At 45.2% G+C, this 22463-nt stretch overlaps 1 protein-coding gene across 1 annotated transcript in view; it reads right to left on the minus strand.

The window, feature by feature from the left end:
• LOC142658596 (uncharacterized) overlaps window positions 1–16550 on the minus strand; it is a 44782-nt gene extending 28232 nt beyond the window's left edge. The window contains exons 1-5 of the mRNA XM_075834212.1: window positions 16461–16550; window positions 11581–11828; window positions 3599–3762; window positions 385–570; window positions 189–255 (exon numbers count right to left, since the gene is read on the minus strand). Of these exons, the coding sequence (XP_075690327.1) occupies window positions 189–255; window positions 385–570; window positions 3599–3762; window positions 11581–11644 (481 nt within the window). The 5' untranslated portion in view covers window positions 11645–11828; window positions 16461–16550. The remainder of the gene's footprint in view (window positions 1–188; window positions 256–384; window positions 571–3598; window positions 3763–11580; window positions 11829–16460) is intronic.
• Between the last annotated feature and the right edge of the window lie 5913 nt (window positions 16551–22463).

Raw genomic sequence — 22463 nt, forward strand, 5'->3', positions numbered from 1 at the left:
ATAAGACTATGTTCACACACGGCACATTGACCCCATGACATATCGCTGTTGTTGGCAGTTAGAACACTTTTTGGAGCTCCTACATTACATGTTATTGTACACACGTGTATATGTACTGCAAATGATGGTATTAAGGCTTCAACATGGATGCCGGTGCCCACAGTAATGGTCAACTAGGATCTTCTTACCTTGCGATGTGCGCGGCCAGTAATTTTCCATCATGACTTCCTCGTGTATGTCTTCATACTCCCACTCCTACATAGAGAAATAGACAGCGACATTCTGACACCTTATAGGAACCTGACACACACAATGATACAGTCATCACCCAGACACCTCGAGTGCTGTTACTGTAGAATTTCCCAGCATTCCCAGCAGTGTCACCTCTCCAGTCAGCAGCTCCGTCATCTTGTAGATCAATTCTAAGATCTTCTTCTTATTGTTCTTCCCATGTATCCGGGACTGAGGGGGAGGCTCTGTGATGGGGCTCGGACTACTGCTCCATCCTTCTGACTTATGGATGATGGGAGTCGTACAGTCACCCGATGTCTTCTTCACTATCGTGTACTCCTGCAAATGGAGTGGGACATTTAGCGGAAAGAATTCCTTCCCGACTCCAAATCTGGCGATCAGAATAAATCCCTGGATCAACAACCCATCCCCAGAAATCTAGTAAAAATATCTGTAATCATATTTCACTCAAGAAGGACATCCAGGGACATTCTGAACAGAGGCAGAGGATTCCATAGTGTGACTGCTCTTACAGTAAAGAAACCCTTCTATGTGGGTGTAGAAACCTTCTTTCCTCTACATGTAGTGGATGCCTCCTGCTTATAGTTACAGTTTAATATTTCCCCCCTTTCCATTCTTTCCTCCAGGAGATACAAATCACATTCTAGAAGTCTCTCCTGAGAAGTTTTATTCTTCAGACCTTCCACCATTCTTGTTGTAATTTTTGGCTTTGTTCAATTTTCTCAATGTCTCTTTGTAGGTGAGGTCTCCAGTATTACAGATGTGGGGTCACTAGAGTTCTGTACAGCGGGTCACAATCTCCCTCTTTCTACTGAGGGGGAAATACTGTGTTCAGTTCTCGAGACCTCACCTACAAAAAGACATTTAGAAAATTAAACGAGGCCAAAGACGGCTACAAGAATGGTGGAAGGTCTGAAGAATAAAACTTCTCAGGAGAGACTTAAAGAACGTCATTTACAGTGAAGGAAATAAGTATTTGATCCCTTGCTGATTTTGTAAGTTTGCCCACTGTCAAAGACATGAACAGTCTAGAATTTTTAGGCTAGGTTAATTTTACCAGTGAGAGATAGATTATATAAAAAAAAAAAACAGACAATCACATTGTCAAAATTATATATATTTATTTGCATTGTGCACAGAGAAATAAGTATTTGATCCCCTACTAACCATTAAGGGTATGTTCACACGGCTTATTTACGGACGTAATTCTGGCGTTTTACGCCTGGAATTACGTCCGAAAATACGGCTTGAAAGCGTTGACAAACATCTGCCCATTGAAAGCAATGGGCTGACGTTTGTCTGTTCACACGAGGCGTATATTTACGCGTCGCTGTCAAAACACGGCGCGTAAATAGACGCCCGCGCCAAAGAAGTGTCATGTCACTTCTTCAGACGTAAATGGAGCCGTTTTCCACGGACTCCATGGAAAATCAGCTCCAGTTACGTCCGTAATGGACGCGGCGTTCAAGTGCCCGCACATGCCGTTACGGCTGAAATGACGGGGCTGTTTTCTCCTAGAAACAGCCCCGTAATTTCGGCCGTTACGGACGCTGCCGCGTGACCATACCCTAAGTGTTCAGCCTCCTCCAGACCAGTTACACGCTCCAAATCAATATGGTGCCTGCATTAAAGACAGCTGTCTTAAATGGTCACCTGTATAAAAGACTCCTGTCCACAGACTCAATTAATCAGTCTGACTCTAACCTCTACAACATGGGCAAGACCAAAGAGCTTTCTAAGGATGTCAGGGACAAGATCATAGACCTGCACAAGGCTGGAATGGGCTACAAAACCATAAGTAAGACGCTGGGTGAGAAGGAGACAACTGTTGGTGCAATAGTAAGAAAATGGAAGACATACAAAATGACTGTCAATCGACATCGATCTGGGGCTCCATGCAAAATCTCACCTCGTAGTGTATCCTTGATCTTGAGGAACGTGAGAGCTCAGCCGAAAACTACACGGGGGGAACTTGTTAAATATCTCAAGGCAGCTGGGACCACAGTCACCAAGAAAACCATTGGTAACACATTACGCCGTAATGGATTAAAATCCTGCAGTACCCGCAAGGTCCCCTTGCTCAAGAAGGCACATGTACAGGCCCGTCTGAAGTTTGCAAATGAACATCTGGATGATTCTGAGAGTGATTGGGAGAAGGTGCTGTGGTCAGATGAGACTAAAATTTAGCTCTTTGGCATTAACTCAACTCGCCATGTTTGGAGGAAGAGAAATGCAGCCTATGACCCAAAGAACACCGTCCCCACTGTCAAGCATGGAGGTGGAAACATTATGTTTTGGGGATGTTTCTCTGCTAAGGGCACAGGACTACTTCACCGCATCAATGGGAGAATGGATGGAGCCATGTACCGTCAAATCCTGAGTGACAACCTCCTTCCCTCCACCAGGACATTAAAAATGGCTCGTGGCTGGGTCTTCCAGCACGACAATGACCCGAAACATACAGCCAAGGCAACAAAGGAGTGGCTCAAAAAGAAGCACATTAAGGTCATGGAGTGGCCTAGCCAGTCTCCAGACCTTAATCCCATCAAAAACTTATGGAGGGAGCTGAAGATCAGAGTTGCCAAGCGGCAGCCTCGAAATCTTAATGATTTACAGATGATCTGCAAAGAGGAGTGGGCCAAAATTCCATCTAACATGTGTGCAAACCTCATCATCAACTACAAAAACCTTCTGACTGCTGTGCTTACCAACAAGGGTTTTGCCACCAAGTATTAAGTCTTGTTTGCCAAAGGGATCAAATACTTATTTCTCTGTGCACAATGCAAATAAATATAATTTTGACAATGTGATTGTCTGTTTTTTTTTTTAAATATAATCTATCTCTCACTGGTAAAATTAACCTAGCCTAAAAATTCTAGACTGTTCATGTCTTTGACAGTGGGCAAACTTACAAAATCAGCAAGGGATCAAGTACTTATTTCCTTCACTGTATATATCCTGGAGGAAAGACGGGAAAGGAGGGACATGATGGAAACCTTTATATATGTTACAGGAGGGAAGAAACTGAACACAAGAACAAGGGGCACAATCTGACAGTTGTGGGGGGAACTAGATGGAACATGTGCTCTCCTCCTGCCGTCATCTTCTATGTTTCTATATAGATGTCATCCTGATCCTCCTGGTTCCTTGTCATTCTCATTGCTCTACAACATTACTATTGCTGCATTGGTGACATGACACACAACTGACCATGTTGGTGGCTGATCTTCAGCTTCTTGACGACGCTTGGAAGGTCTGGATGCTGTTATACAAGACACTGGATTCTTCCTATTATGTAATGTCCCTTCCCTATGTGTGACTTGTTCTATAATGTAGAAAAGTTTACCTCTCCGCTCAACAGGTAGATGATCTCCAAGGTGAAGTCTAATATTCTTCTGCTCATCTCATTCCTGTCCTTGTCCATCCTTGGTGGGTCATTCAGGAGAAGGAACGTTGTGGAGGAGAAGATGAGAAAACTGGAGGAACTGGAAGATCTAGTACTGCAGACGTCTTTATGGAGAAAGGAGAAGATGGAAATCATACCACTGGACAACAACACGTGTGAAATATAGAACCTCACTTATTGAGAAACATCTTCTCAGAGCCGTCACCACATGGAATAAAGGGGTATTCCCAACACGGACATTTCTCCCCAGGATATGCCAGAAATGTCTGATAGAATGCGGCTCCACCTCTGGCCGTGCTCGGCTGTTTCTGGACCACCTATACAAGTGAATGGAGAAAGTCGTTCACATATCTCACCATTCATCTCCACCTGGATGTAGTCATCACCTCACCAAGCAAGTCGGGGGACCCCCGTTCTCCACAGAGGTGGGACCCCCATATATCAGACATTTATGGCATATCCAGTGAATACATCATAAATGTTCTAGGTGCGAATAAAGTTACAACTGTTTAAAAGCAGAGAAACTCCAGCAAGCAAATGCCAAAATCCTTCTATAACACGTCAAAGATTCAAAGGGTAAATTTCTATACATGCCACAAGGGTAGATTATAGATCGCTTCTTAAAGAAACTCTATATGGAGAAAAGTATTGGGACAGTTCCACATTACACTATAGGAGTTTTTAGGACGTCCCATTCTACATCCATAGTCATTAATAAGGAGTTGGTCCCCCCTTTTTAGTAAAACATCTTCCACTCTTCTGGGGGCTTTCTACAAGATGTCAGGGTGTCTGAATTTTTGCCCATTCATCCAGAAGATCATTTGTAAAAATCAGACACTGATGTTGGGGAGGGGGCCTGGCTCGTAATTGTCCTAGTTTATCCCAAAGGTGTTGGATGGGCTTTAGGTCAGGACTCTTTGCGGCCAGTCAAGTTATCCACATCAGACTCCCCCAACCATGTCTTTATGGACCTAGTGTACTGGGGCACAGTTATGAGGAACAGAAAGGAGGCGAACCCCAAACGGTTCCCACAAAGTTGGGAGCTACAATTCTCCACAATGACTTGTATGCTGAAGCATTAAAATTTCACTTCACTGTTAGGCCCCATGCACACGACCGTGTTCGGTTCGCGATATACGGTCCGCATTTCCCGGACCGAACACAGTGCAGGGAGCCGGACTCCTAGCATCATAGTTATGTATGACTCTAGGTGTCCCTGCCTCCCCGCAGAACTACTGTCCAATGCTGAAAACATGATTACAGTACAGGACAGTTTTCCCGCAGCGAGGCAGGGACTCCTGGCATCGTATAGAACTATAATGCTAGAAGTGTTCCTCCCTGCACTGTGTTCGGTCCGAGCACGGTCCTGTGCATGGGGCCTAACTAAGGGGCCGACCACTGAAAAACAACCCCATATCATCATCCCTCCTCCACTAAACTTTACAGTGGGCACAATGCAGTCAGGCAGGTAACGTTCACCTGGCATTCACGGAACCCAGACTCATCCATCAGACTGCCAGATAGAGAAGCGTCACTCTACAGAACAGGTTTCCACTGCTCCATAGTCCACTGGCGGCAGCTTTACACTACTCCATCCGACGCTTGGCATTGGTGATGTAAGGCTGGCACGCAGCTGCTCGGCTCCCCATGCCATGAAGCTCCCGGCAGTTTTTGTGTGCATGCTAATACTAGGGGAGGTCGGTACTCTGCAGTTATGGAGTCAGTTGGTGATTTTTCTGCACAATGCTCCTTTGCACTCAGCGCACCCCCCGCTCTAACTTTACGTGGTCTGCACTTCGTGGTGGAGTTGCTGCAGTTCAGGGGCGTAGCTAAAGGTTCATGGGCCCCGATGCAAAAGTTCTTATTGGGGCCCCCCCCCCCCGCAAACTCCTCATGGCCGACGGTCCGCAGCTTTCAGCTGCATCGCTGGGTGTCCTAAGTGACCCAGCACTAGCAGCCGGGGGCGTCACTAAGGCTGGGTTCACACACCCTATTTACGGACGTAATTCGGGCGTTTTAGCATTGAATTACGTCCGAAAATGCGGCTCAAAGGCGTTGGCAAACATCTTACGACGTTCTGTGCCGACGGTCATTTTTTTTACGCGCCGCTGTCAAAAGGCGGCGCGTAAAAAAGACGCCCGCGTCAAAGAAGTGCCTGTCACTTCTTCAGACGTAAATGGAGCCGTTTTCCATGGACTCCATAGAAAAACAGCTCCAATTACGTCCGTAATGGACGCAGCGAAAGACGCCTGCACATGCCATTACGGCTGAAATTACGGTGCTGTTTTCTCCTGAAAACAGCTCCGTAATTTCAGCCGTAACGGACGCTGCCGTGTGAACATACCCTCAGGGCTTAAAATGTCAGGGGAAATAGCCCCAATACATATGTGTCCGCCCCAAAAAAAAATGTGTGTATAGGAGGCAGCATAGCATATCTATAGCACTACGACCCTATGAACTATGGATAGGATTAGATACATTGGCTCAGCAGACAGTATCACACATTATAGGATTAGATGCAGTAGCACAGCAGACAGTAGATACAGTGGCTCAGCAGGCAGTATCACACATGATCGGATTAGATACAGTGGCTCAGCAGACAGTATCACACATGATCGGATTAGATACAGGGCTCAGCTCGCTGACATTGCGGCTCCAGCGCTGGACCCAGGAAAGGTAAGAATAATAATTTTGCTTCTTTATGTGTTACTGATTATTTTTGTGTGTTTGTGTTTTTTTTTACAGGTTCGGTTGTTGGACTTCGGATACGAGGACTTCAATGTCAGCGTTTTTTTTATTCTCAATAAAATGGTTAATGAGGGCTGTGTATGTTTATTTCAATAAAATATTTTTCCTATGTGCTTGTATCTTTTTAAACTTTATTATCACCGCCTTAGTAATGGCCGCTGGCTGATTGACAACCTCCATTACTAAGGCGGGGCTTAATGTTAGCCGGTGCAGAGGCCAACACTAACCCCCATTATTACCCCGGTACCCACCGCCACCAGGGGTACTGGGAAGAGCCGGGTACGAACCAGTACCCGACCATCTGTAGTGACGGGCAGGCACCGGGGTGGCCGCAGACTGGTAGTATCAGGCTGGGGAAGGCCAAAAACAGTGGCACCTACCACCCTGATAATGCTGCCTGCCGCTGCTGTGTTGTATCTGGCTGGTTATGAAAATTGGGGGGGGGGGGGACCCCACATCGTTCTTTCCAATTATATATATATATATATATATATTTTTTTTTTTAACTGACGTGGGGTCCACCCCATTTTTCATAACTAGCCAGATACAATAAAGCAGCAGCAGCCTAGCATCACCAGGGTGGGAAGGGCCACTGTTTTTGGCCTTTCCCCTCCTGATAATACCAGCCTGCGGCCACCACAGTGGCCGACCATCACTACAGATGGTCAGGTACTGGATGGTACCCGGCTCTTCCCAGCACCGCCTCTGCATCGGCTAACACTAAGCCCCGCCTTAGCAATGGACACTGTCAATCAGCCGGCGGCCATTACTAAGGCGGTAGTAATATAGTTTAAAAAAAAACAAAGACATAGAAAAAATATTTTATTGAAATAAAAAAAAAAAAACACACAACCCTCATTAACCATTTTATTGATAATAAAAAAAAAAGCGGTCATCGAAGTAGTCCTGGAATCCGACGTAGTCCAACTACCGAAATTGTAAGAAAACACAAGAAAAACAATTAGTAACGCATGTGTTAGGCTTAGATACAGAGCCCATGTGTGATACTGTCTGTGGGACCCTGTATCTAAGCCTACCACAACGTAGGCTTAGATACAGGGTCCAGCAGACAGTAATCTTATACAGTATAAGATTACTGTGTGCTGGGGCCCTGTATCTAAACCTACAGTGTGGTAGGCTTATATACAGGGCTCATCAGACAGGATCACGCATGGGCCATGTATCTAAGCCTACCATGTGATTGGCTTAGATACAGGGCCCAGCAGACAGCATCACACAATCTGTGATCCTGTCTCATGGGCCCCCTAAGCCTGCTACATCGTAGGCTTAGGGGTTGTGCAGTCCCTAAACATTGATGGCCTATCCACAGGATAGGCCATCAATAGCTGATGTGCCTCCCGGGACCCGCAAATCAGCTGTTTTGAAGGGGCCGCAGCACTCGTACGAGAGCTGCTTCCCCTTCATTTCACTACTCGCTCACACTGTGAATCGCCGACACCGATTCACAGTGTGACCGGAATGAAGTGACCGGAATGAAGGGGAGCAGCTCTCGTACGAGTGCTGCGGCCCCTTCAAAACCGCTGATTGGCGGGTCCCGGGAGTCAGACCCCGCCAGTCAGAGCTAAGCTTACCTTCCTCTTCAGCCGCGGCGGTAGTTCTGTCTCGATGTCGATGCTGTGCGCGGCGCATAGCGCTGTGACGTCATGCGCTGCGCACAGCGCTTGACGTCAGGACCTCCGCTGCAATCTGGAACCAGGAAGGTAAGTAAAGTCTGTTACTATAGTAACAGGGGCCCGCGACCCCTATAGCTACGCCAGTGCTGCAGTTCCTTCTACTTTACAATAATGTCACTCACAGCTGATGGTGGAATATCTAGGAGGGAAGTAATTTCCAGAAATGACTTGTTGCACCGGTGGCGTCCTATTACAGGACCACGCGGGAAATAAACATTAATTTTTAAACAAAAAATGTAAGATCTGTTACAGGAGGCGTTCCTTGCGGGGACGATCGATGTGGTTCTAAAAAAAATTCTCTGATGAATAATTATCCACGAATACCGGGTCTATATCTACTGCCAAAGGTGCATAAGAACCTCCTAAATCCACCGGGCCGACCAATCGTGTCTGGAGTCAGCTCCATTTTGCAACCTTTGGCAGTACATTAGTTTTTGCAAAAAAATAGTGAGAAAGTTACATAACTGCCGATGTGACAAGTGATTACTTGGATAGTGTAACGTCCGTGGTCGCTGGCCACGAACTCCTTCCATCCAGTCGACGCCCTTCTCTCAGGAGATGTCTGCACATACGTCCGTCCTGCTCCACAGTGACCACCAGGGTGCGCTCGCGAGCTCAGTCCAGACTTGAGAAGCCAGAGCGCAAGCATGTTGGTGATTGAGCTAATTGGTCCAGAGCACCCTGGGCTATAAGAAGGTCCCAGCCTCATCCTCCCATGCCTGAGCTTTGTTGTTGTATTCCTAATCTGTCTTGCAAATGGTCCCCTAGTGTTTCCTGCTCCCAGTGTTTCCTGATCTAGTGCTGTGCTTAGCTGTAGCCGTGCTGTATACCACGCCTGTAGTGCTTCTCCACGCCTGACGTCTACCTGCTGCCTAGTTCCTGCCAAGCCTGCCCTGCTACTGCCTGAGCTGCCACAGGTACCCTATATGAACTATAGACTCTGACCTGCGCCATGTTGGCCAGCTGCCCTAGCGCCAAGGCGGTACTGCCCAGTGGGTCCACGAACCCTACGTGACAGTTAAGATTCAATAAATTGATACATCTGACATGATGCTATTATGTACTTTGGAAGCAAAAAGTCTATATACTAATACACCATATGGCAATGGTATGACAAGAGTTTGTGAGGATGCCACTCTTACTAGTGGTATTAGGTTTTTAATGACCTTATCGATCGCAGACTAACAAAAAATAATTTAGATTCGGTTCTGATGTTTACTTGCAACTGAAGGTGGGGTCCGGTGAAGCTTCCAGTTATGCAAATATTTAATTTGTATACAGAAAAGGAAAGTCGATGGCTAACCAGCTGGTACGGGACAAAAAGTTTCCACGCAAACCTCTCTTAACCGCTTCCCGATTGCTCAATGTAAATTCACGTTGGTGCATGCTGAGCTCTGTGCAGCGCCGACGTTAATTCAAAGTGGGTGTTAGCAGAGCGATCACGTGTCTCAGAGTGGCGCCAAAACCCAGATCGCTCTATTAACGCCTGCCTTTAGTCCTGGAGACATGATTGGTTCAGGTCCCAATCAGGTGACATCGCAGGGAAAGTTTGTTGTAGCAACAAACTTTCCAGGGATCGATCGTTGGTGGTCATGGCAACCGGGACTGCCATGCAGGGAAGCATATGACGACCAGCCAGAGTCTGGTCCTCATAGGCTTCCGGTCAAAGTGACTATCGGCGTCACGCTGACAGTTATAATACATTACACTACCTAGTTAGTGTAATGTATTATAGCAGTGATCAGAGCTGCAGGTCTTCCAGCCCCCCAAGTAAATAAAAAAGGTTTTATAAAAGTGTAAAAATAAAACCTGGCTTTTTTCCTATAGTAAGTGTTTTATTATAGGGAAAAAAATGAAAGTGTACAAAAAAAAACGACACCTATTTGATATTGCCGTGTTCAGAACGACCCAAACTATAATGTTAATTTTCCCGCACGGTCAACACTGCAAAAAAAAAAAAAAAAAACAATACCAGAATCGCTATTTGTTGGTCACCATCCGTCACAAAATATAAAATAAAAAAGTCACATTTCCCCTGAAATAGTACTAATAAAAACTACACCCCATCCCGCAAAAAACAAGCCCTTACACAGCTTTGACTGAAAATATTTTCTGAATATGTTGACACATAAAATAAATTTTGTAAAAAAAGTGATTTTATTGTGCAGACGCTGCAAAAAAACCGGTGAAAGCTGTAAAAACAAAATCCAAAAAACAATTGAGGAATCGCAGATTTTTCCCGTTTCAGCCCGCAAAGAATTTTATTTTCCATTTCCCAGTACAATATACGGTACTTTAAATGGTGTCAATAGAAACTACAACTCCTCCCGCAAAAAATAAGCCCTCACACCGCTCTATTGACGAAAAAGAAAAAAAAAAAGTTATGGCTTAGTGAAAAACTAAAATGGAAAAGCAAAAAAGCATCGGTCCTGAAAGGGTTAATTAATTTTGAATGAAAAACTATTTATGACCACATATGGGGTATTGCCTTAATCAGGCCAAATTGCTTTACAAACTATTGTGGTGCGGGTTCTCCTTTATGAAACGGAAAACTTTAACATTTTGGTGGACAAAAATGTTGATATTCATTTTCACGGCCTAATTCTACTAAATTCTGCAAAAAAACTGTGGAGTCAAATGCTAACTATACCCCTAGAAAAATTCCTTTAGGGGCTCAGCTTCTGACCCGGCGCCATCGTGCCGGCGGCTACGGAAGCCCTTTAGGCCACACCTGCGGTTGGAGGCTGAAAGTCTTCCGTACTAGACACACCGGGAGGCCAGTGTTAGGCCTCCAGTTGCCTTTTCAAACAATTTCATTGCTGGGGTGCCGATGAGCTGCAAACACCTTAAATGCAGCGATCGCTTTTGACCGCTGCATTTAAGGGGTCAATGGCGGGGATCAGAGAAAACTTTGGTCCCCGCCATTACCCCAGGGTGTCAGCTGTAACATGCAGCTGACACCCGGGGATGGTGGCATTGACTTCTGATCCGGTGTGCACAATATGTCGTATGGATACGGCGAAATGCGGGAAGCACTGGCTTTCCATGACGTATCCATATGGCAAATGTCGGGAAGGGGTTAAGATGCATCTTAATGAGCGTCGATCAGCGATCAAAACTTTTAAACAAAGAAAAAATGAAGGATAAAACGAGGGATGATAAGAAAGAGGAATCAGAAGCTAGAGACTTCTTCCAAATGGGCACAAGGTCTTTGATCTGAGACGTTGAAGGAATTGATGATGAACAAATTAGAACGCGGCTGCGGAAAAGGGAGGTCTATTGGATTTACATATTAGACGGAGTCCGAAAGGGTTAAACGAAAAGTACGCAGTTTGTGTATCTACAGGTTCCGGTCTTAGGGGTCGCATGGTAACCTGCGTTTTCCGAGTCCAGGCGGTCATGATAAAATATTTACTATGGGGAATCGGCACGTAGGTTTATAAAAACAGAGGCAAGTTTTGCACTTAATGATCGTCTTACCTTCCCGGAGACGTTGCGTGTTTTTAATTGATGTAATTGGACGATCTTCTGTGGCGTTGGGCATGTAATCCGGCGCTACGGAGCCCCACACATGCCTGAGAAGAGGCGGTCCCCCGAAACGTCGCTGTCAGTGTGAACCAACACCTGTTCTCCTCCAGCGACGTCTCCCCTTGTGAATATGGACTTTTATTAGAAATCCGGCGATATAACCCACCGCTCGGACCGCCGCGTCTACGGTGAATGTTGTACTGGAGAGATAAAAAAAAAAAAAATGTTTTACGTGCAAAAAGATCGCGTTTTCTCGTGTTCCGTCACTGAATGATTGACAGCTCCCTATACACACACACATTCTCCCACAACCTGTACAATATGCGGACCTCATCATATTAACCCCTTAGTGACCAGCCTATTTTAGGCCCTAATGACCAAGCTATTTTTGTTTTCGTTTCTCTATCGTCGCATTCAAAGAGCTATAATTTTTTAATTTTTCCGTCTACATAGCTGCACGAGGACTTGTTTTGCGGGATTAGTTGAACTTTTTAAATGGCACTATTTTCGGGTACATATTCTTTGATTAACTTTTTTTGGGTCGGGGGGAATAGAAAAAAAACCCTGAAATTCCACCGTTGTTCTATGCGGTTTAAAGTTACGCAGTTCACTGTGCGGCATAAATAACACGTTACCTTTATTCTATGGGTCGGTACGATTACGGCGATACCACATATGTAGAGGGTTTTTATGGTTTACGACTTTTGCACAATAAAAACTCTTTTGAACTCCAATTATTTGTTTTTGCATCTTCGCTTTCCAAGAGCCGTCATTTTTTTTTTCCCCATCAATGTAGTGATACGTGGGCTATTTTTTTTGCAGGACGAGACATAGTTTTAAGAGGTACTTTTTGGGGGTGCATGGGACTTATTGATTAACTTTTATTATGGCTTTTTGAGGGCAATGGAAAAAAAAGTTTCGGCGTTTTTTTTTTTTTACGGTTTCCACCTTGCGGTTTAAATTACATGTTAAGTTATAAGTCGCGGCGATACCATATATGTGTACTTTTATTTGATTTTTTGTAAACTTTTACTAAATAAAACCATTTATTATGGGAGAAAAATTTTTTCGTTTTTTTTTTACTGAAATCTTTATTAATCATTTTTATTTCACAATTATTACTTATTCTTTTAGTGCCACTAGGGGAAGAGCCACTTCAGATCGCTGCTATAATGCTTTGGTATACTTAGTATACCAGAGCATTATTAACTGTCAATGTTAGGGTATGTTCACACACCCTATTTACGGACGTAATTCAGACGTTTTACGCCTGGAATTACGCCCGAAAAAACGGCTCCAAACCGTCTGCAAATATTCAATGCGGTTACGGTGTTCTGTGCAGACAGGCGTAAAAAAACGGCCGCCTCAAAGAAGTGCCTGTCACTCCATAGAAAAACAGCTCCAATTATGTCCGTAATGGACGCCGCGAAAAACGCCTGCACGTGCAAAAACGTCTGAAATTCAGGCGCTGTTTTCGCCTGAAAACAGCTCCGTAATTTCAGACGTATTTTACGTGGCCGTGTGAACATACCCTAAAACTGACAGGCAGTCTATTAGGCCATGACTCTGGCACGTCCTAATAGGCAATAACCCAGGACAGACCTGGGGTGGCTGCCATGGCACCCCATCGGAGACGCGCGATTACATTTGCAGGCCGCCGATGGGTGAGGGAGGGATATCACTCCCTCTGCAAATGATTTAAATGCCGTGGTCACTATTAACCGCACCATTTAACGGGTTAAAAGGCCACGATTGAAGTAAACTTCGATCGCGGCCGTCATCAGACAGCCGAGCCCCGGCTCCAGCCTGCACGGGAGACCCGTGCATGTAGTTTATTAGGCCACCATGAAAAGGCGAAGGCCCCTTAGTGTCCGCAGTGAAAAGGAATATTGGTGGTCACTAACGGGTTAAATCCTGACTGATATCAGAGATAACACCCGACCAGCGATGCTCGATAATATACTAACCACTGGCTGATAACAGAGAACACCCGACCAGCACTGCTCGATAATATACTAACCACTGGCTGATAACAGAGAGAACACCCGACCAGCGCTGCTCTATAATATACTAACCACTGGCTGATACCAGAGAACACACGACCAGCACTGCTCTATAATATACTAACCACTGGCTGATAACAGAGAACACCCGACCAGCACTGCTCGATAATATACTAACCACTGGCTTATAACAGAGAGAACACCCGACCAGCGCTGCTCTATAATATACTAACCACTGGCTGATAACAGAGAACACCTGACCAGCGCTGCTCTATAATATACTAACCACTGGCTGATAACAGAGAGAACACCCGACCAGCGCTGCTCTATAATATACTTACCACTGGCTGATAACAGAGAGAACAACCGACCAGCACTGCTCTATAATATACTAACCACTGGCTGATAACAGAGAGAACACCCGACCAGCGCTGCTCTATAATATACTAACCACTGGCTGATAACGGAGAACACCCGACCAGCGCTGCTCTATAATATACTAACCACTGGCTGATAACAGAGAACACCCGACCAGCACTGCTCCATAATATACTAACCACTGGCTGATAACAGAGAGAACACACGACCAGCACTGCTCTATAATATACTAACCACTGGCTGATAACAGAGAGAACACACGACCAGCACTGCTCTATAATATACTAACCACTGGCTGATAACAGAGAACACCCGACCAGCGTTGATCTATAATATACTAACCACTGGCTGATAACAGAGAGAACACCCGACCAGCGCTGCTCTATAATATACTAACCACTGGCTGATAACAGAGAACACCCGACCAGCACTGCTCTATAATATACTAACCACTGGCTGATAATAGAGAGAACACCCGACCAGCGCTGCTCTATAATATACTAACCACTGGCTGATAACAGAGAGAACACCCGACCAGCGCTGCTCTATAATATACTAACCACTGGCTGATAACAGAGAGAACACCCGACCAGCGCTGCTCTATAATATACTAACCACTGGCTGATAACAGAGAACACCCGACCAGCACTGCTCTATAATATACTAACCACTGGCTGATAACAGAGAACACCCGACCAGCGCTGCTCTATAATATACTTACCACTGGCTGATAACAGAGAGAACACCCGACCAGCACTGCTCTATAATATACTAACCACTGGCTGATAACAGAGAGAACACCCGACCAGCACTGCTCTATAATATACTAACCACTGGCTGATAACAGAGAACACCCGACCAGCACTGCTCTATAATATACTAACCACTGGCTGATAACAGAGAACACCCGACCAGCACTGCTCTATAATATACTAACCACTGGCTGATAACAGAGAACACCCGACCAGCGCTGCTCTATAATATACTTACCACTGGCTGATAACAGAGAGAACACCCGACCAGCGCTGCTCTATAATATACTAACCACTGGCTGATAACAGAGAACACCCGACCAGCACTGCTCTATAATATACTAACCACTGGCTGATAACAGAGAACACCCGACCAGCACTGCTCTATAATATACTAACCACTGGCTGATAACAGAGAGAACACCCGACCAGCGCTGCTCTATAATATACTTACCACTGGCTGATAACAGAGAGAACACCCGACCAGCACTGCTCTATAATATACTAACCACTGGCTGATAACAGAGAGAACACCCGACCAGCACTGCTCTATAATATACTAACCACTGGCTGATAACAGAGAACCCCCGACCAGCGCTGCTCTATAATATACTAACCACTGGCTGATAACAGAGAACCCCCGACCAGCACTGCTCTATAATATACTAACCACTGGCTGATAACAGAGAGAACACCCGACCAGCGCTGCTCTATAATATACTAACCACTGGCTGATAACAGAGAACACACGACCAGCGCTGCTCTATAATATACTAACCACTGGCTGATAACAGAGAACACCCGACCAGCACTGCTCTATAATATACTAACCACTGGCTGATAACAGAGAACACCCGACCAGCACTGCTCTATAATATACTAACCACTGGCTGATAACAGAGAACACCCGACCAGCGCTGCTCTATAATATACTAACCACTGGCTGATAACAGAGAACACCTGACCAGCGCTGCTCTATATTATACTAACCACTGGCTGATAACAGAGAGAACACCCGACCAGCACTGCTCTATAATATACTAACCACTGGCTGATAACAGAGCGAACACCCGACCAGCGCTGCTCTATAATATACTAACCACTGGCTGATAACAGAGAGAACACCCGACCAGCACTGCTCTATAATATACTAACCACTGGCTGATAACAGAGACAACACCCGACCAGCGCTGCTCTATAATATACTAACCACTGGCTGATAACAGAGAGAACACCCGACCAGCGCTGCTCTATAATATACTAACCACTGGCTGATAACAGAGAACACCCGACCAGCGTTGCTCTATAATATACTTACCACTGGCGGATAACAGAGAACACCCGACCAGCACTGCTCTATAATATACTAACCACTGGCTGATAACAGAGAACACCCGACCAGCGCTGCTCTATAATATACTAACCACTGGCTGATAACAGAGAGAACACCCGACCAGCGCTGCTCTATAATATACTAACCACTGGCTGATAACAGAGAGAACACCCGACCAGCGCTGCTCTATAATATACTAACCACTGGCTGATAACAGAGAGAACACCCGACCAGCACTGCTCTATAATATACTAACCACTGGCTGATAACAGAGAGAACACCCGACCAGCGCTGCTCTATAATATACTAACCACTGGCTGATAACAGAGAGAACACCCGACCAGCACTGCTCTGTAATATACTAACCACTGGCTGATAACAGAGAACACCCGACCAGCGCTGCTCTCCACCTCATACACGGCAATAGATAAAGGACCTGTGATGACATCACCACCATGCGACCGGACGGGAGGGGCGGAGCTTATCAGTGGAGAGTAGTGGTGGATGAAGGACCTGTGGTAATGATCAGGTGACATGATGGGCGGAGCTCCTGTGCTTTGTGCAGAAATAATGGATTCCGTGTTTTCTTCTTTTATAGGTTGCCAGCAATTGTGTGAGATCTGGAGCCAGGGGAATGCTGGGAGTTGTAGTCCTCTCTTTCTATACCTCCTCCCTATAATGTCCTCTGATATCCTATATGCCTGGACATCCTGGGGGTTGTAGTCCTCTTCTCATACCTCCTCCCTGTTATACCCTTTGATATCACATAACAGCCTGGACATGCTGGGAGTTGCAGTTCTGTCGTCATATCTCCTCCATGTAATGTCCTCTGATATCCCATAACAGCATGTACATGCTGGGAGTTGTAGTTCTCTCCTCTTATACCTGCTCCCTGTAATGTCCTGTGATATCACATAACAGTCAGGGCAATGCTGGGAGTTGTAGTTCTCTCCTCTTATACCTTCTCCCTGTAATGTCCTCTAATATCCCATACTAACAGCCTGTACATGCTGGAAGTTGTAGTCTTCTCATTCCCCTCCCTGTAATGTCCTCTGATAGCCCATAATAACATTTTAACAACCCGAACAATACCCCAATTGATACTAGTGGTCGTAGTGACTAATATAACAAAACCAGAAAAAGAAGCGAGTCACGACCAGGTATTTGAAAAAATACAAACAGTCTTTATTAAAGTCAATTAGACACAGCGAAAACATATTAGGGTATGTTCACACGAGGGCGTCCGTAACGGCTGAAATTACGGGGATGTTTCAGCCTGAAAATATCCCCGTAATTTCAGCCGTAACGGCATGTGCAGGCGCTTGAACACCGCGTCCATTACGGACGTAATTGGCGCTGCTATTCATTGGAGTCAATGAGTAACGGCTCCGATTACGGCCAAAAAAGTGACAGGTCACTTCTTTGACGCGGGCGTCTATTTACGCGCCGTCATTTGACAGCGGCGCGTAAATTACGCCTCGTGTGAACAGACAAACGTCTGCCCATTGCTTTCAATGGGCAGATGTTTGTCAGCGCTATTGAGGCGCTATTTTGGGACGTAATTCAGGGCAAAAACGCCCGAATTACGTCCGTAAATAGGCCGTGTGAACATACCCTAACAGTTATACGTAGTAAAATGCCATGGACCCTCGAACGGAATCCGAACATAAAAGCAGAGCGGCCCCCAAGGTGTAAAAATGGTCAAAAACTCCTATATACGGCTAAAGTGCATAAATACATAATAATGAGCAGGTGCTCGGCGTGGTACGTTTGCTTCGTACACCTAACCACCCGATAGGAAACAGCTGTGGCTTCACCTGTAAACCACTAGAGAGGAAGGCATATTTAAAGGGAATGTGTTGCTAGAAAAAAAATTTTTTTTTTTTTTAGTTAAACATTTAGTGTGTAGGTGATTAACATTGTTCTAATTTTTTTAATTTTTTCACGAGTCAGGAAATATTATAAATTAGATTCTAATTTATAATATTTCCCAGCGCTGGTCACTAGATGGAGCAATTCCCAAAATTGCAGCATTGCATGTGGTAAAGCAACCACATTGCTTTATGCTGCAAAATTTGAGAAAACTCGCTCGCTCTAGTGAGCTCTCAGAATCCCCCCTCCTTTATCCTGGCTAGTGCCGGGAGAAACGAGGGGTTTGAACGGTCAAACCTCCTACACTGTGTGTAGCCATTTTTTGAGCTAACACACAGTGTAGTAGGTTTACATACAGTAGTAAACACACAGTAAAACACTTACATACACAGAAATAACTTACCTGCTCCAGCCGCTCCCTCCGGTCCGTCCGCTCCGTCTGCTCCCTCCGCTCCAAGTGCACAAGTCAGGAAGCCGCGACCAGAAATAGTAATCTTACTGTCCGGCCGCGACTTCCGGTCCACAGGAAAATGGCGCCGGACAGTTCAACTTGGAATGTGTGGGAGCGGCGCATGCGCTGTTCCCACACAGACGGCGTACACCATAGTGGATGGAACGGGCCCCGTTCGCATTCACTATGGGACTGGAGCTGCCGTATTCCATGTCTGTATGTGTCGTTAATCGACACATACAGAAATGGAAAAAAAAATGGCAGCCCCCATAGGGAAGAAAAAGTTAAAAAGTAAAACACAAACACACAAATAAATATAAAAGTTTTTAATAAAACACTAAAATCAAACTGGTGTAAAAAAATTTTTTTGGGTGACACTGGTCCTTTAAGGCTATTTGGGGCATTTGGACATCAACCCCTGACGAAGCACCAGCGAAACGCGCGTCGGGTTAAGCAGAGGTCCCCTCTCCCGGTCTTGATCTCCTATTCATCTTCTACTATGTAGGTGTAGGTATATTGCTCTGCATGTTATATGTACCTAGGACTGCACTTTATATTTTTTACATTATACATATGTGTCCATCTGTGCAAACGTACCACGCCGAGCACCTGCTCATTATTATGTATTTATGCACTTTAGCCGTATATAGGAGTTTTTGACCATTTTTACACCTTGGGGGCCGCTCTGCTTTTATGTTCGGTTTCCGTTCGAGGGTCCATGGCATTTTACTATGTATAAGGGTATGTTCACATGGCCTATTTACGGACGTAAATCGGGCGTTTTTGCCCCGAATTCCCCCCGAAAATAGCGCCTCAATAGCGCTGACAAACATCTGCCCATTGAAAGCAATGGGCAGACGTTTGTCTGTTCACACGAGGCGTATATTTACGCGCCGCTGTCAAATGACGGCGCGTAAATTGACGCCCGCGTAGAAGAAGTGACCTGTCACTTCTTTGGCCGTAATTGGAGCCGCTATTCATTGACTCCAATGAATAGCAGCGCTAATTACGGCCGTAATTGACGCGGCGTTCAAGCGCCTGCACATGCCGGTACGGCTGAAATTACGGGGATGTTTTCAGGCTGAAACATCCCCGTAATTTCAGCCGTTACGGACCCCCGCCGTGTGAACATACCCTAACTGTTATATGTTTTCTCTGTGTCTAATTGACTTTAATAAAGACTGTTTGTATTTTTTCAAATACCTGGTCGTGACTTGCTTCTTTTTCTGGTTTTTTTTTCCCCATAATAATATTCTGGGAGTTGTAGTCCTCTCTTATACCCCTCCCCAGTGGCTTAAAGAGGCTCTGTCACCAGGTTCTCAAATCCCGATCTCCTATTGCATGTGATCGGCGCTGCAATGTAGAGAACAGTAATGTGTTTTTTGTTTTTTTAAACCGTTCATTTTTGGCCAAGTTATGAGCAATTTTATATTTATGCAAATGAGCTTTGAAATGGACAACTGGGCGTTTTTTTTTCGTTATGTCCAACTGGGCGTGTATTGTGTTTTTAACTGGGCGTGTTTACGTGTATGACGCTGACCAATAAGCATCATACACTCCTCTACATTCATTTACAAGCAGCACAGCGTTCTTACTAGAATGATGTGCAGCCACATACACAAGTGTCCTGATAATGAATACACATGACCTCCAGCCTGGACGTCATGTGTACTCAGAATCCTGACACTTCTGACTCTTTTCTGTGAGATTTGCAGCAAGGGAAACGAAATCTCGTTTACCTCCGTAATCTCGCAAGATTACGCGTGGCTTGCGGGAATCTCACAGAAAAGATTCAGAAGTGTCAGGATTCTGAATACACATGACGTCCAGGCTGGAGGTCATGTGTATTCATTATCAGGACACTTGACTAACGTTAATCTCTGTTTATGTGGCTGCACATCACTGCTGTGTAAATGAATGGAGAGGAGTGTATGACGCTGACTGGTCACTGATTGGTCAGCGTCATACACGTAAACACACCCAGTTAAAAACACAATACACGCCCAGTTGGACATAACGAAAAAAACACGCCCAGTTGTCCATTTCAAACCTCATTTGCATAAATATAAAATTGCTCATAATTTGGCAAAAAATGAAAGCTTAAAAAAAACAACACGTTACTGTTCTCTACATTGCAGCGCCGATCACATGCTATAGGAGATCGGGATTTGAGAATCTGGTGACAGAGCCTCTTTAACTATAGGGATCGTAGTGATCGCAATTGCGACCGGGCTCCAAAGCCAGGGGGTGCCGATGCCCCCCGCACCACATATAAAACTACACGGCCCCTGTTACTATAGTAACTGACAGAATACTTACCTTCCCTGTCACGACGCTGGATGGATTCAGGACCTCCACCGCGGCCGGAGCCTAAGAGGAGGGTAAGTCGTCTGCTGGGGCCCGGGTTGTCCAGTCATTAAAAAATGTATGGCCTATCCTCAGGACAGGCCATCCATAGCTGATGGGTCGGGGTCCAACTGCCGGGACCCCCGCTAATCAGCTGTTGTGAAGGGGGTGCAGCATTCGTACGAGCGCCGCTTCCCCTTCACAGTAATGTAATAAACATTAGTCTCACGGGACAGCGGGTGGAAGGCTCGGTGGCTCCTGAATACGGTAAAGTGTCTACAGATAGAAACTCCAAAATATCAGACAAAACAGGAGAACAGAAGGCGTCAAAAACTATCGGTAATATGAAAATAGAAAACCTCAATCTTTATTAGTACACAAGACAGGATTACACAATTAGAAATTGTAGAGGATCCAGCATGATATTGGACTGCATAGGAGCCACTACAGACCAGTATAATTAATAGGGTATTACAAGACTAGTGCATACAGAAAGTATGGTCCAAAAATGATACCATGGTGGTGCAATGCACCTATCTGGGGAATATAATGTTTACTGATAGAAAAAGAATACCCAATATCAACAATGAGGGGACACTGTGTGGATATGAAATACATAAAAAACACAATGAATGAATAAGTAACATGTACATGCAAGAAGGAGATAAGCGGTATAATGTGTGGTGGAGATCAGGGTTACATGTAACGGAGACGGCCCAGATTAATTAACCAAAGAAAAAATTCCCCAAAGGAAATTATATGCAGCACAGAGTCCCGTCAGAGGCCAAGTGCCTTACCCATAAGTAAAATGTGGTCCGGACAGCGCAAGGAAGCGTCCCGATGTGTAAGCAAGGAGCCGGAATGAAGGGGAAGCGGCGCTCGTATGACCGCTGCACGCCCTTCAAAACAGCTGATTGGCAGGGGTCCCGGCAGTCCGACCCCGACCCATCAGCTATGGATGGCCTATCCTGAGGACAGGCCATACATTTTTAGGGACTGGACAACCCCTTAAAGCCTACCATGTGGTAAGCTTAGATGGTGTGATCCTGGCTGCTGGGCCCTGTATCTAAGCCAACCACATGGTAGGCTTAGATACAAGGCAATTCCGCAGAAACTAGCAGACATTGTGCTGCGGAAAAACCGCACCATTTCCTGCATTTTTTTTTTTACTGCAGAAAATGGTGCGTATTTTGTTGAGTTTCTCACAATGTTGGGAGATGGTGACATCTGCTCTGAAAAACGCAGTAATTCAGTCCACTTTCCGCAGCAGGAATGGACGTGCTGCTCTACGAAAAATACGCACCGCAGGTCAATCAATGTCTGCTCGGAATTTTTGCTGCTACTGTATTCTGCTGCGTATTTTCCGTATGCAATTCCGCTACATGTCGGCAAGCCCTAATACTGTATACTTTGGGGTAGGCTTAGATACAGAGTCCAACAGCCAGTATCACACATGGGCCCTGTATCTAAGCCTACCACATGTGTTAATAGTTGTTGGTTTTTTTGTCTTTTTACAGGTTCAGATTCGAGGGCTACTTTTGATTTTATTGAAAAAAAAAAAAAAAACACAATCCTCATAAACCATTTTATTGAGAATTAAAAAAAAATGCAGTCATCAAAGTCGTCCTCGAATGAGAACCTGTAAAACACAAACACACAAAAAAATTTGGAACACATAAAAAAGCAAAGCAATTCTTATA

Source organism: Rhinoderma darwinii, chromosome 1 (genome assembly GCF_050947455.1).
Source record: "Rhinoderma darwinii isolate aRhiDar2 chromosome 1, aRhiDar2.hap1, whole genome shotgun sequence".
Classification (NCBI taxonomy): Eukaryota; Metazoa; Chordata; class Amphibia; order Anura; family Rhinodermatidae; genus Rhinoderma; species Rhinoderma darwinii.